General features: G+C 50.0%; 1 protein-coding gene across 7 annotated transcripts in view; it reads left to right on the top strand.

Moving 5' to 3' along the window:
* The first annotated feature begins 637 nt into the window (after nt 1–637).
* Nucleotides 638–13299, top strand: part of BPTF (bromodomain PHD finger transcription factor) — a 27614-nt gene continuing 14952 nt past the window's right edge. For 2 of the 7 annotated variants that reach the window (XM_069951579.1, XM_069951575.1), the window contains exons 1-20: nt 638–1289; nt 3937–4759; nt 5560–5777; nt 5921–6094; nt 6183–6344; nt 6814–6942; nt 7022–7200; nt 7624–7979; nt 8059–8190; nt 8306–8435; nt 8517–8649; nt 8738–8914; nt 9608–11399; nt 11519–11643; nt 11730–11858; nt 11938–12088; nt 12214–12328; nt 12425–12668; nt 12817–12978; nt 13061–13212. In XM_069951579.1, coding sequence (XP_069807680.1) covers nt 845–1289; nt 3937–4759; nt 5560–5777; nt 5921–6094; nt 6183–6344; nt 6814–6942; nt 7022–7200; nt 7624–7979; nt 8059–8190; nt 8306–8435; nt 8517–8649; nt 8738–8914; nt 9608–11399; nt 11519–11643; nt 11730–11858; nt 11938–12088; nt 12214–12328; nt 12425–12668; nt 12817–12978; nt 13061–13212 — 5928 coding nt within the window. In that variant the 5' untranslated portion in view covers nt 638–844. The remainder of the gene's footprint in view (nt 1290–3936; nt 4760–5559; nt 5778–5920; nt 6095–6182; nt 6345–6813; nt 6943–7021; nt 7201–7623; nt 7980–8058; nt 8191–8305; nt 8436–8516; nt 8650–8737; nt 8915–9607; nt 11400–11518; nt 11644–11729; nt 11859–11937; nt 12089–12213; nt 12329–12424; nt 12669–12816; nt 12979–13060; nt 13213–13299) is intronic. The other 5 variants (XM_069951580.1, XM_069951578.1, XM_069951577.1 and 2 more) reach the window with 4 other exon arrangements.

Here is a 13299-nt window from a genome sequence, read left to right as displayed (position 1 = left end):
TGGTGTACGTGGGGGCTCCTTTCCTGTATATTTGGGTGTCTCTGGTTTATGTGGGTCCCCTTCTGTATATGGGGGCTCCTTTCCTGTATATTTGGGTGTCCCTGGTGTAAGTGGGGGCTCCTTTCCTGTATATTTGGGTGTCCCTGGTGTAAGTGGGGGCTCCTTTCCTGTATATTTGGGTGTCCCTGGTGTATATGGGGGCTCCTTTCCTGTATATTTGGGTATCTCTGGTGTCTGTGGGTCCCCTCCTGTATATGGGGGCTCCTTTCCTGTATATTTGGGCATCTCTGGTGTCTGTGGGTCCCCTCCTGTATATGGGGGCTCCTTTCCTGTATATTTGGGCATCTCTGGTGTCTGTGGGTCCCCTCCTGTATATGGGGGCTCCTTTCCTGTATATTTGGGCATCTCTGGTGTCTGTGGGTCCCCTCCTGTATATGGGGGCTCCTTTCCTGTATATTTGGGCGTGTCTGCTGTGTGTGGGTCCCCTTCTGTATATGGGGGCTCCTTTCCTTTACGAGTGGGGGTCTCCTCCTGTACATTCGGGGTCCCCCTTGGCTATTACAGTGTGGCGCTGCAGTTCCTTAGACGCCGCCAGCAGGTGGAGCCCGCCGCCGCCTCCTCCTCGCCGTCACGTGACCCCGGCCTGGCTCTTCCAGTCGAGGGAGAGGGTAAGATGGCGGCCGCGGTGGATCCGAAGCCCGGCGCCGCCACCTGTGACTGAGTACACGGCGTCCTCCGGCCCGGGCACCGCCTCCCATCTCCGGGACGTCTCCGCCAACAGCGGCCGCTCCCCAGCTCTCCCCGCCCGTCCTCCGCACAGCGTCCCGGCTCCAGAGGCCTCAGCATGAGGGGGCGGCGGGGCAGGCCGCCCAAGACCCCCACACTGCCACCCGCCGACCCCTCCCCGGGCCCCACGGCCGGGCTCCGCTCCAGGCTCCGGGGCGTTAGCAGCCGGGGCCGATGGGCGCTGCATGGAGACACCATCGGTTCGTCCCCTCCCCGGGGGCGCAGGAGGAAGGCCGGGCCGGGCGGCAGGGGCAGGAGAGGCCGAGGAGGAGGCCGAGGAGGCCGTACCCCCAGCAAGGTGGTCTACGACGACCACGAGAGCGACGACAATGAGGACGAGCCGGACGAACGACGCGGCGACGACGACGTAGAGGAGCCTGAGGACATGGACGACGACGACTACCGCCACGACATGGACGAAGAGATCGACGATGACGACGACGCCAGTTACTGCACGGACAGCAGCTTCAGGAGCCACAGCACGTACAGCAGCAGCACCCCGGGTGAGCGCCCCCTAGCGGCCGGGACACTCAGCGGGGAGGGGGAGAGAGAGCAGCGCCCCCAGCGGCCGGGAGCGGGACTGCAGCCCGACAATTACATAGTAACACCTCTGGGGAGAAGACAAGGAGTAGTATAACCCCCCGAGGATAATAATGTAATATCGTAACCCTCCCCCAGCATCATACCTGTGCCCTTACCACAGGATAATAATGTTATATCATATCCCTCCCCCAGGATAATACCTGTGCCCTTACCACAGGATAATAATGTAATATCCCTCCCCCAGCATCATACCTGTGCCCTTACCGCAGGATTATAATGTTATATCATAACCCTCCCACAGCATCATACCTGTGCCCTTACCGCAGGATAATAATGTTATATCCTAACCCTCCCCCAGGATAATACCTGTGCCCTTACCAAAGGATTATAATGTTATATCATATCCCTCCCCCAGCATCATACCTGTGCCCTTACCAAAGGATTATAATGTTATATCATAACCCTCCCACAGCATCATACCCGTGCCCCTACCACAGGATAATAATGTAATATCATAACCCTCCCCCAGCATCATACCCGTGCCCTTATCACAGGATAATAATGTTATATCATATCCCTCCCCCAGGATAATACCGGTGACCTTACCACAGGATAATAATGTAATATCATAACCCTCCCCCAGCATCATACCTGTGCCCTTACCACAGGATTATAATGTTATATCCTAACCCCCCCCCCTGCATCATACCTGTGCCCTTACCGCAGGATTATAATGTTATATCATATCCCTCCCCCAGGATAATACCGGTGACCTTACCACAGGATAATAATGTAATATCATAACCCTCCCCCAGCATCATACCTGTGCCCCTACCACAGGATTATGATGTTATATCCTACCCCCCCCCCCCCTGCATCATACCTGTGCCCTTACCGCAGGATTATAATGTTATATCATATCCCTCCCCCAGGATAATACCTGTGCCCTTACCACAGGATAATAATGTTATATCATAACCCTCCCCCAGCATCATACCCGTGCCCCTACCACAGGATAATAATGTTATATCATAACCCTCCCACAGCATCATACCCGTGCCCCTACCACAGGATAATAATGTTATATCATAATACTCCCCCAGGATAATACCGGTGCCCTTACCACAGGATAATAATGTTATATCATAATACTCCCCCAGGATAATACCGGTGCCCTTACCACAGGATAATAATGTTATATCATAACCCTCCCACAGGATAATACCTGTGCCCTTAGCGCAGGAATATAATTTTATATCCCTCCCCCATGATAATACCCGTGCCCTTACCGCGCAGGGTTATAATATTATCCCTTCCACAGGATCGTACCCGTGCCCTTACTGCAGGATTATAATGTTAGATTAGAGACCCCTCCCCCAAAGGATAATAACGTTACAACATCTCTCTTGCTCCCTCAAGGGTTATAATGTTATATTATTACTCACCCACCCCTCAAGGGGAACATAATCGAAATGCCCCCCCCCCCATCCCCGAAGGTAATAATAAGCTTATAACCTAACACCCCCCGGGAGATAATATATCATAACAATCCCCAAGGGATTATAATCTTAAATTACCCCTGCTACCCCTCCCCCTTTCCTGGGAGAGAATAAATATAATAATCATTAGAGATGAGCGAACCAGTTTCGGGTTTGAGTCGATCCGAACCCGAACAATTGGCATTTGATTAGCGGGGGCTGCTGAACTTTTATAAAGCTCTAAGGTTGTCTGGAAAACATGGATACAGCCAATGACTATATCCATGATTTCCACATAGCCTTAGGGCTTTATCCAAGTTCAGCAGCCACCGCTAATCAAATGCCGAACGTTCGGGTTCGGATGGACTCCAGCATGCTCCAGGTTCGCTCATCTCTAATAATCATATATCATAATCATCACATATCAACTTATATGACCCCCACCCCCCTCTCCTACATGATATATCAGAACCATCCCCAGAGGATGATAATTATGATCATAGCCTTCTCCCCTCCTGGGTGTCTTGTTTATTTTTGTTGTTTTTTTTGTTTTATTTTTCATCTTCTTCCTCCTTGACTTACTCTTCTTTGTTTTTAACTCCTTATTCTTATTTTTCTTACCTCTTCCTACCTATCCTCTCTGGTGTCTCCTCTCATAATCTCTATTCTGATTCTATTTTCTGCTGCCTCCTAATGCGCATTCACCCTCCTCATGCGCGTTCACACCCCCCTGCCCTCCCCATGAGCTTTCATCCTCCCTATCCGCCTTCAGCCTCCTGGCCCGAGTTCATCCTACCTTTGCCTCCCCTTCGGCATTCATCCTCTCTATCCACATTCACTCTCCCCTGCCTCCCCATCCGTGTTTACCCTCCCCTGCCTCCCCTATCAGTATTTATCCTCCCTGTTTGCGTTTACCCTCCCTCTTTTTTCCTGGTCTTCTCTTTCTTGCTTCCTCTTCATCTACTTCTTCCTCCCTGTCTTTCCTTCCTCGTCCTCTTATTAATCCCTGGTCTTCCTGGGTCACTGGCTTGGGGGAGCTCTATAACTGCAAAAAGTCTGCAGATCGGCAGAACTGTTAAAAAGAAAATATTGAGCTCTTTTTGTGACTTTTGTTTTTATTTCTCCACAGGAAGGAGGAAACCTCGTGTTCACCGCCCGCGCTCTCCAATCTTTGAGGAGAAGGATGTCCCTCCGCTGGAGTTTCCTAAGTCCTCAGAGGACTTGCTGCTGCCGAGTGAGCACTTGCTGAATGTCATTGCCATCTACGAGGTGCTAAGGACCTTTGGTACGGTGCTGCGACTTTCTCCTTTCCGCTTCGAGGACTTCTGTGCAGCACTGGTGAGTCAGGAGCAGTGCACCTTAATGGCCGAAACGCACATCGCTCTCCTGAAAGCCATCCTGCGGGAGGAGGACACCTCTAATACCACCTTTGGACCAGCGGACCTAAAGGACAGCGTCAACTCCACCTTGTACTTTATAGATGGGATGACGTGGCCAGAGGTGCTGCGCGTCTACTGTGAGAGCGACAAGGAATACCACCATGTGCTTCCCTACCAGGAGATCGACGATTATCCTTATGGACCCATTGAGAGCAAGGTTCAGGTGCTGCTCTTCCTGGTGGATCAGTTTCTAACCACAAACATGGCCCGTGAGGAGTTAATGGCAGAAGGGGTGATCCAGTACGATGACCACTGTCGCGTGTGCCATAAACTGGGTGACTTGCTCTGCTGCGAGACGTGTTCTGCAGTCTACCACTTGGAGTGCGTAAAGCCGCCTCTGGAGGAGGTCCCTGAGGACGAGTGGCAGTGCGAAGTGTGTGTGGCGCACAAGGTGTCAGGCGTCAGTGACTGCATCGCTGAAATTCAAAAAAATAAACCCTACATACGGCACGAGCCGATTGGATATGACCGACATCGCAGGAAGTACTGGTTTCTCAACAGGCGGGTCATTATGTGAGTGTCAGACTGCTTTCTCTTGGGAAGTTGCAGAACTTCTATTAACGTTAGGATCGTCCAACGTGGTTGCCTACACATAAGGGCTGATGCTTCTCTCACAGCAAATCGTTATTTTCCAGTCCAGATGATGATCCAAACTGGTGCCCATGTGACAGCATACTACAGCTCCTGCAGGGTGGACTGGACGTTGCGGTTTTCTGTGTCTGGACGCTTGCTGTGAGTCCCCTAGAGATGCGCAGAAGACATTGATGTCCCCTCTTTCCTGCATTAGCTGTAGAGAAAGGCTCTCACATGGGCACACGGTGGGACCAGCTCATGGTATGACTTCTGTTATCCCCTGTGAATTACAAAAATTGCTTTCTGCTGTTTCCATCCACCTCTGGCAGCTGCAGGCAGGGCCCTCGAGATCCGTGACCCAGAGCAGGATGTGGCCAAATGTCCTGCATAGGGGTACTACTGGGCGGGTGATAGAACAGTCTGATCATCAGGGTTCCCAGTGATCTCAAGAATGGTGATCCATCCAGAGTGTCCCATGTGAATAGAGCGGTAATGTATTGGTGTGACTAGTGCTCCATTTACTTCTCTACACAGAGTTGTTACCGCTGCTGTCACTGTGTGGGAGGGGGTATTCTGTGGGGGTGGGAGGGCACTACCGCTCCAGTTACTGCTCTATGCGGGGGTGCTACCACTCCACTGCTCCACAAGAGTGGGGGTCCTGTACATGGATGATAGATGCTTTTAGTAGCCAATACACTTTAGCCTCTTTTTTTATACTCTTATGTGTCATCTATCTGCAGAGAGGAAGACACAGATAATGAGAAGAAAATTTGGTACTACAGCTCCCGGCCGCAGCTGGAAGAGTTACTGGACGTCCTGGACAAGACGCACTATGAGACCGACCTGTGCAAGACCCTGGAGGACCTGCGGGAGGAGATCTACCGGCACATGGACATTACAGAGGAGCTGACCAACAAAGCCAAGGGAAACAACCGCTCCTACCTGTCTGTGGTCAATGGTGAGGGATCACTCCATATAGGACGCTGGGCGGATAGAGATCTGTGATAGCTGGGGTCCACTGACCAGTAGTGTAGGAGCTACAGTCTTTTATGAGAGCTGGTGTTTGTGAATCTATGGTGTGAATTATTTTTTTCTATTTAGAGGAAATCATGGAGCGCCTTAAAGCTAAACGGGATGAAGCAGAGCCGAACAAGCTGACAGCAGAGGGAGAGAAGTCACAAAGCCTAGCCGAAGGGGAGAACAAGGAATCCAGCTCCACCATCAAACCAGAGGACAGCGGGTCTGGAGAGGGGGCAGAGAAGGGCCGGTCTGGAGGTAAGTGTGTGATAGTGGGGGTCTGCATCACTGCCGCATCTCTAAATACAGTAGAGGCATTAAAGGTTTTGTGTCACTCTTATTGCAGTGAACAACGAGGCTGAGAAAAGAAGCACAGAGGACTCTCTGGCCACTGGTGACTCCAAACCCTCTGATGCCCCGGCTAAGGAATCAGAGAAGCCTGTGGCAGAGGACAGCAGTAGGGTCACAGATGACAGGACCCCACAGTCGGCAGCTCCTGCCACCTTAGGTACTTGATGATGTCTTGGTTCTTACAACATTCGCTGTTTTTTTGCCATCGCTATTCTTGTGTTGTGCGTCTTTATTCTGCTTCATAACAGACAATAAGTCAGTTAGAGTTCTGTCATAGTGTTTGGTGGTTTATACTAGGCATGGGGAACCTGCAGCCTGTCGGAAATTGTAGTTTTGCAGCAGCTTACAGGTGCAGCTTCCCCGTCCCTGGTATAAAATAATGCTGCACACTGAGCTATTTTATCTGTGACTGGAGCTGTAGTGATACATGAGATGACTGTGAGCCAAACACTTGTACAGCTGACAGCTATCTCTTCCGATCCTTTTGTATATGTGCACGTTCAGCTTAGCGAGCGGAGGGTTTGGCCTAATATTTTGGGGTCTTTAGAATGCAGATGTGAAACCGTCCCTACGGGCATTCTTCAGCTGAGATGTCAGTGTGTCTCATAGTTTTCCTGAATTGACAGAATCATCAGAAGAGGTCGGTTCCATTGCCCCCTCTGCTTCACAGTCAGAAGACAGCACTGCACCCGAACAGCAGGAAGACAGCACCAGTAAAGACCCTTTGCAGCCCACCACGAGGCCAGAAGAGACCAGTAAGTGTGTGCACCACCGTAGTATGAACCTGCCTGCTATCGGTTGTATAAAGCTACATGTTCGCTCTTTTCTTACTAGGTTTTGGAGATGGGAAGTTGGAGAAGTGCTCGCTGGATACAGTGGATCTTCCAGGGAAGACCCCCTCTAGGATGGTGACGCGGTTGCGGAACCCCGACAGCAAGTTAAGTCTGCTGAAGAGTCACCAGTTCAGTGCCGCAGTCCAGGAAGCAAATAAGATTTATAAGGAAGGCAGAGAGGTTTGTGTTCTGCATCGGCCATCTATGGATCAGCTGCACTCGGTGGGACACCTAACATGTGGCCCTTTCTGTCCACCTTCTGCTTTGTGGTGTCTGTACCCTGCCAGCCTTGTATATGTGGTGATGGAATCTAATCAGGGAGGTTTGGCACCTCCTTGTGCTCCATTTTCTTGTGTTCAGGACTTTTAGTTAGGAATCAATACTCAGTAATCTAATTTTTTTCTACTTTTTAAGGTGTCCCTGAGTCTGAGTGCTGTGATAAGTCACAAACCTCTTAGAAGATGGGTGCTTTTAGTTACAAGATACCTAGCTGAGTGCTATCTGCTCTATTGCATGGACCCTACCACTTTGATTCACGGGTGGGGTCTAGTGCCAGACCATCTTGTTTACTTTTATTAACTTGTTTTTATTCTGTTCGTACAGGTCTTGGTGGTTAATTCTCAAGGTGAGATCTCCCGGCTGAGCACCAGGAAGGACTTGGTCATGAGGGGCGCCTTGATCAATTACTTTAAGCTCGGGCAGGAGGGCAAGTATCGGCTGTACCACAACCAGTACTCCACCAACTCATATGCCCTGAACAAACACCAGCATCGAGAGGACCACGACAAGAGGCGGCATCTCTCTCATAAGTTTTGCGTGTCCCCCACGGGGGAGTTCCGGTGGAATGGCTCTGTGCATGGGTCTAAGGTTCTGACTATATCTACGCTGAGGCTTACCATCGTCCAGCTGGAGAACAACATCCCCGCACCCTTCCTCCACCCCAACTGGGCCTCACATAGGTAAGCGGCCTCCTTCTGGGAACAGTTTTCTGCTTGCTGTAAAACTACAGATTGGTTCATGGCCATTTCTCTGCCACAGGTCAAACTGGATCAAAGCGGTTCAGATGTGCAGCAAGCCACGGGAGTTTGCACTAGCGCTAGCAATACTGGAGTGTGCCATCAAACCTGTCGTGGTGCTGCCGATATGGAAGGATTGTCTGGGTCACACAAGGTATGACAGGTGTCTGGCTGCCTTGTATAACACTAGAGAGGTGTTCCTATAGGACACGTCATGAGCACGTAGCTGGTTGCAGTGGTCAATGTTGTCACTCTGAACTTGCTTTCAGGTTGCGGCGGATGACCTCCATGGAGAGAGAAGAAAAAGACAAAGTGAAAAAGAAGGAGAGGAAGCAGGAGGAAGAGGAGAGCATGCAGCAGGCCACCTGGGTCAAGTACACATTCCCCATAAAACATCAGGTATACCCGTCAGACTGCTCTTCCTCTGGTGCTCTGTGATCTTATGTCATCCCAGTGACGTAACCACCTGCTTGTTCCCAGGTATGGAAGCAGAAAGGGGAGGAGTACCGTGTGACTGGATATGGAGGGTGGTGCTGGACCAGTAAAACGCATGTTCATCGCTTCATGCCACGATTTCCCGGAAACACAAATGTCAACTACAGGAAAACATTGGGTGAGTGGCCACCTGCTGCCATTTGGTTGAGCTTTACGTTATACCTGGTTAATGTAGTGACAGTCAAATATTCTTCATCTCTGTGCAGCAGATAAAGCAGAAAGTGAAGTGGAAACTAGTAACAAGGAAGAAAAGGAAGAGCAGAAACCAGTTCCTGAAAGAGACAAGACAGTGAAGAAGGAGGAAGATGACAAGGACCAAATTAAAGATCTGAATAAGATGATGAATATGGAAGATGATGAGGATTCCTTCTCTACAGAGAAAGGTAAGGTCTATAGTGTGTGGATGGGGTTCTCTCTTAGGGTCCTATTAGATTAAGCAAATTTTTTTTTTTTTCTCTGAACAACCTGACATAATTCACCATAATACACAGAATGATAGACGTTCGTTACGATCGCTCATATACCCTAGTATACAAACTATCATAATAACGATTGACGTGTAAATACACCGGAAGATTTGCTAATGATCAGCAATGATTTTATGGTTGGCTAAAAAGATGCCATAAACGTCATATGAATGTTTGATCGTTGCTTGCATACACAAGGAAAGATTATCTCTTAAATGCAAACGATCTAACCATTTTTTGTACGATCATTTTTCTGTGTAAAAGGGCTTTAATTCACTTTTACTTTCTCAAACTGATTAGCTAAAGCAAGTGAGGTTTGTTGTGATCACCAGCAGCTCGAGGTCCCACCATCCCAAAGCGGCAAGAATAAGCCCTTAAGACTCTATATACAGTGTAACGGAGCTGGAGTTCGCAATGGAATTATTGAGTAATTCAGAATCTGTATAGGGTTGCTGAAAGCAGTATTATCCCTTAGAACATTTGTTCCAGTCTGTGTCCACCCTTCCGTCTATGTTGCTAGACACCCGAACCACAAGATCGCACAGTAGCTTCTTATGTTTGGTGTCCTGACTTTCTGCACACATTGATCCTTCTGTTTTATATCCCCAGGGCCTGAAGACCTCGAACCCGTGAAAGACGAGCCCATGGAGGTGGAAGCCAAAGATGAGGGACCTTATCCAGATGCAGATTTAATCAATGTCAGCCTGGGCTTTCAGAAGAGAACTTGGTATAAGAAGAAGGTGAAGCCTTCCCGGCTGGATGTTTTACTGGAGCGTAGAGAGAGGCAATTTACTTACGAAGAAAAGCAGCGACTCGAGAGACTAAAACAAGGTGCCTCACAGCAGCACAGAGGTTTACCTGACAGCAGTAAGTCTGGGAGTGACAGCGAGATAGCTGCTGATATCATAGCTGTGGCCCGGAAACTAAACATGGACGGTGCTGATGATGTCATCACAGGAAATACTGATAAGAAAGAGGACATGAAGTCCAGCAGCTCGGGTCCTGAGGAGGACCTCAGCGTCCAGACCACCAACACAGACACTGCACAGAGGAAATGTAGCATTACAGATAGTAAAGGTTTATCCTCTGAGAGCAGTGACAGGTCTGTAGAGACTAAAGAGGAGACCCCCAATAGTGCAGACGCGCTGCAGGACACCAGTTGTGATAGCCGAGCAGAGGAGAAGCCAGATGAATCTGCTCCGGAGTTACCCAGTGCAAAACTGCTGAATGATAAATCTGTGCTCCCAAAAGATCAAGAGGAAGGGTCTGATCCTGCAACAGAGGGTGGAAACATGGCTGACCAAGGCAGCAACATCCAAGAGGATTGTACAAAGCAATCTACCAATGGGGACCAAAAGGAGATCCCCTCCAATAACTGCACAGACAGGAAGAAGGCAGAAGTCCTCGCACCCCAAGTCAACGGTAAGGACGTGTTTCTTAAGAAAGGCCACAACCTGTGTGACGACCGAACAGAGCCGAAGGTGAACAACGTCACAAAGTCAGTGTGTGAACATGGAGCTAAACTGAAAGAGACTGTAGTCAGACCATTCATGAATGGAGACGTCAACATGGAGGAAGAGGAGGATAAGAACAGGTGCTCAGCGCTTCATGATAAAGTTCCCCAGATGGCTGCAGAGGAAGGAGCAGCCCAGAACTGCTTGGAGCAGAAAAAACTGGAAGCTTCTGGTGAGTCTCCATCACTGTGTAGCAGGACAGACTCCCCTGCTGGAGCAGAGGAGCCTCAGAAGAGTGCCTCCTCCCCGGTGTCCTCTGCCGAGGAGTCCAGCCTCAGTAATGATTCCATAGAGCAGAATGGTTTACCCCGGGACACCATGAATGGAGACACTAAAAATCAAACGGTTGTCACAGAAGTTACCACTACAACGACCACTGTATCTACATCCAGGACGGTTGTTGCTGTTTGCGGTGATTCCTCTGCACAGACTGTGTCCTCCTCGGAGAAAACATCACTGTCAAGTTCCACAACCACCACAGTGACCAAAATTACTGCACAAAATCCAAGTGAAGACGGTACGGTGTCAATCACTAAGCAAAACAAAACTGTGGTGACTGCGACTGTATCCGGCTCCATGACCACCCCGTCCGGTACGGTCTCATCATTGATGACTGTTAGCAAAGAGTACTCCACCAAGGACCGCGTGCGGCTCATGAAGTTCTCCAAAACTAAGAAGTCCCGATCAGGAACAGCTCTCCCATCATACAGGAAATTCGTCACCAAAAGCAACAAGAAGAGCATCTTTGTCCTGCCGAACGACGACCTGAAGAAGCTGTCGAGGAGAGGAGGAATACGGGAGGTGCCGTTCTTTAGTTATAACGCCAAAGCCGTGCATGATATTTGGCCTTATCCTTCACCACGTCCCACGTTTGGAATAACTTGGAGGTATGTAAGTTATCTGCTGACACCGCATTAAAGGCATTGGCACAAATTGGGAAGTGTCATGGGGACACGTGAGGCACGTGTCTGTGAATGATTTATAACCCTGACTGCATCTCTTACAGATATCGTCTGCAAACTGTCAAATCTTTGGCGGGTGTGAGTCTGATGCTGCGTCTCCTGTGGGCGAGTATACGGTGGGATGACATGGCCGCCAAACCCCCACCTGGTGGGGGGATAACCCGCACAGGTATCCTGCTCTCTGCTCCCTCACATGAATATAATGCACAGTCACATTGCTTTTTATGATTAAATGACGAGCTGTGTATTTCATAGAGTCCTCCGAAACAGAGATAATCACCACCGAAATCATTAAGAGGAGGGATGTCGGCCCCTACGGAATCCGCTCAGAGTATTGCATTAGGAAAATCATCTGCCCCATTGGTGTTCCTGAGGCACCGAAAGGTAAGAAGCTGACCCGGAGAGCTGTCCTGGTGATTTATCTGTCTGTGTGGAGGCATAAGGTGATGCTTCTCTGTTACAGAAACACCAACACCTCAGAGGAAGGGGCTCCGATCAAGCGCACTGCGCCCCAAGAGACCAGAGACACCTAAACAGACGGGTCCTATTATTCTGGAGACCTGGGTGGCGGAGGATGAGCTGGAACTGTGGGAGATCAAGTGTTTCTCTGAAAGGTAAGTGTTACCTGGCCCTGTTGCTCCTTCATAGCACAACAAGAGCGGTCAGGCCTGTTCATCTACCGCCTTAGTGATATTCGATGCATACAAGCCTTACTATAGCCCCTATTGGCTCCCTCCAGGGTGGAGAAGGAGAAGAACCAGTCTGGAGATAGTAAAGGTACCGACCTGAAGAAGGGAGAAGATGTTAAATCTCAGGTGGATGCACAGCTGAAACAGCGTCTGACGGCCCAGCAGGTAGGTGAATCGCATCCATGAATGGAGTAGCCTGACTTCTATTAGTGCGCTCGCCCTATACAATCCATCATAACCTAGATCGATCTCTCCTTACAGAAACGGTTGGAACAGCAGAAGCAGTTACCGATGACGGGCAGCACAGCCACCACCAGTGCCACCCTGACTACTCTCACCACCCCGCACAAAGTGGTGATGGGTTCCTTAACCGGCTCTGTAACCCCGGGGACAAAAGTGATGCTGGCCACTAAGGTCGGGTCTCCAGCCACTGTATCGTTCCAGCAGAATAAGAACTTCCACCAGACCTTTGCTACGTGGGTCAAGCAAGGCCAGACAACCACCGGTAACTGCAGAGCGGTCCCCAGCACTTGATATTGGGGGTGTACATGAAGTGGTAGCACAGAGGAAGACCACATAGTTTATTAGGCGTATCAGGGCTTTAGGTCCTTGTGGCCCTCATCATCCTGACAACACAACGTTGTGTTTTGTAGCCTCCAACACAGATGTGTCGTCTGCCACATCTATCACCACCGCAGGCCAAACCTTCCAGATAAGTGGAAGTCCGGTGTCTGTGGCCGGGAAGGTCCTCACTAAGCTGCCTCTTCCAGCCAATAGCAAGATATTAGCAGTGAACGTCCCTTCTTCACAGGGAGGTAGGGCAAAGGAAGCCTCCGCTACCGCCTTGTCTCCCGCCATGAGTCTGTGTGGTTTTAATGTCTTTCTCTGTCCACTTAGGTGTTGTCCAGGTGCAACAGAAGGTGTTGGGTATTATACCATCCACCACAGGGGGGCAGCAGACCTTCACCACGTTCCAGCCGCGGGCGGCGACAGTCTCCATCCGGCCCAATAACATGGGAACCACTGGTACCACCACCACCTCCCACCAGGTGCGTCCGGCTTTCATAACTGTGTGAATAGAGCCTTGTGTGTTTCATAAGATCACAGCCATCACATTACTGACCGGCTGCTCCTTT

This window comes from Dendropsophus ebraccatus, chromosome 14 (assembly GCF_027789765.1).
Source record: "Dendropsophus ebraccatus isolate aDenEbr1 chromosome 14, aDenEbr1.pat, whole genome shotgun sequence".
Classification (NCBI taxonomy): Eukaryota; Metazoa; Chordata; class Amphibia; order Anura; family Hylidae; genus Dendropsophus; species Dendropsophus ebraccatus.
The sequence above is the reverse complement of the archived record's forward strand: the minus strand, read 5'-3'. Positions and strand labels throughout refer to the sequence as shown.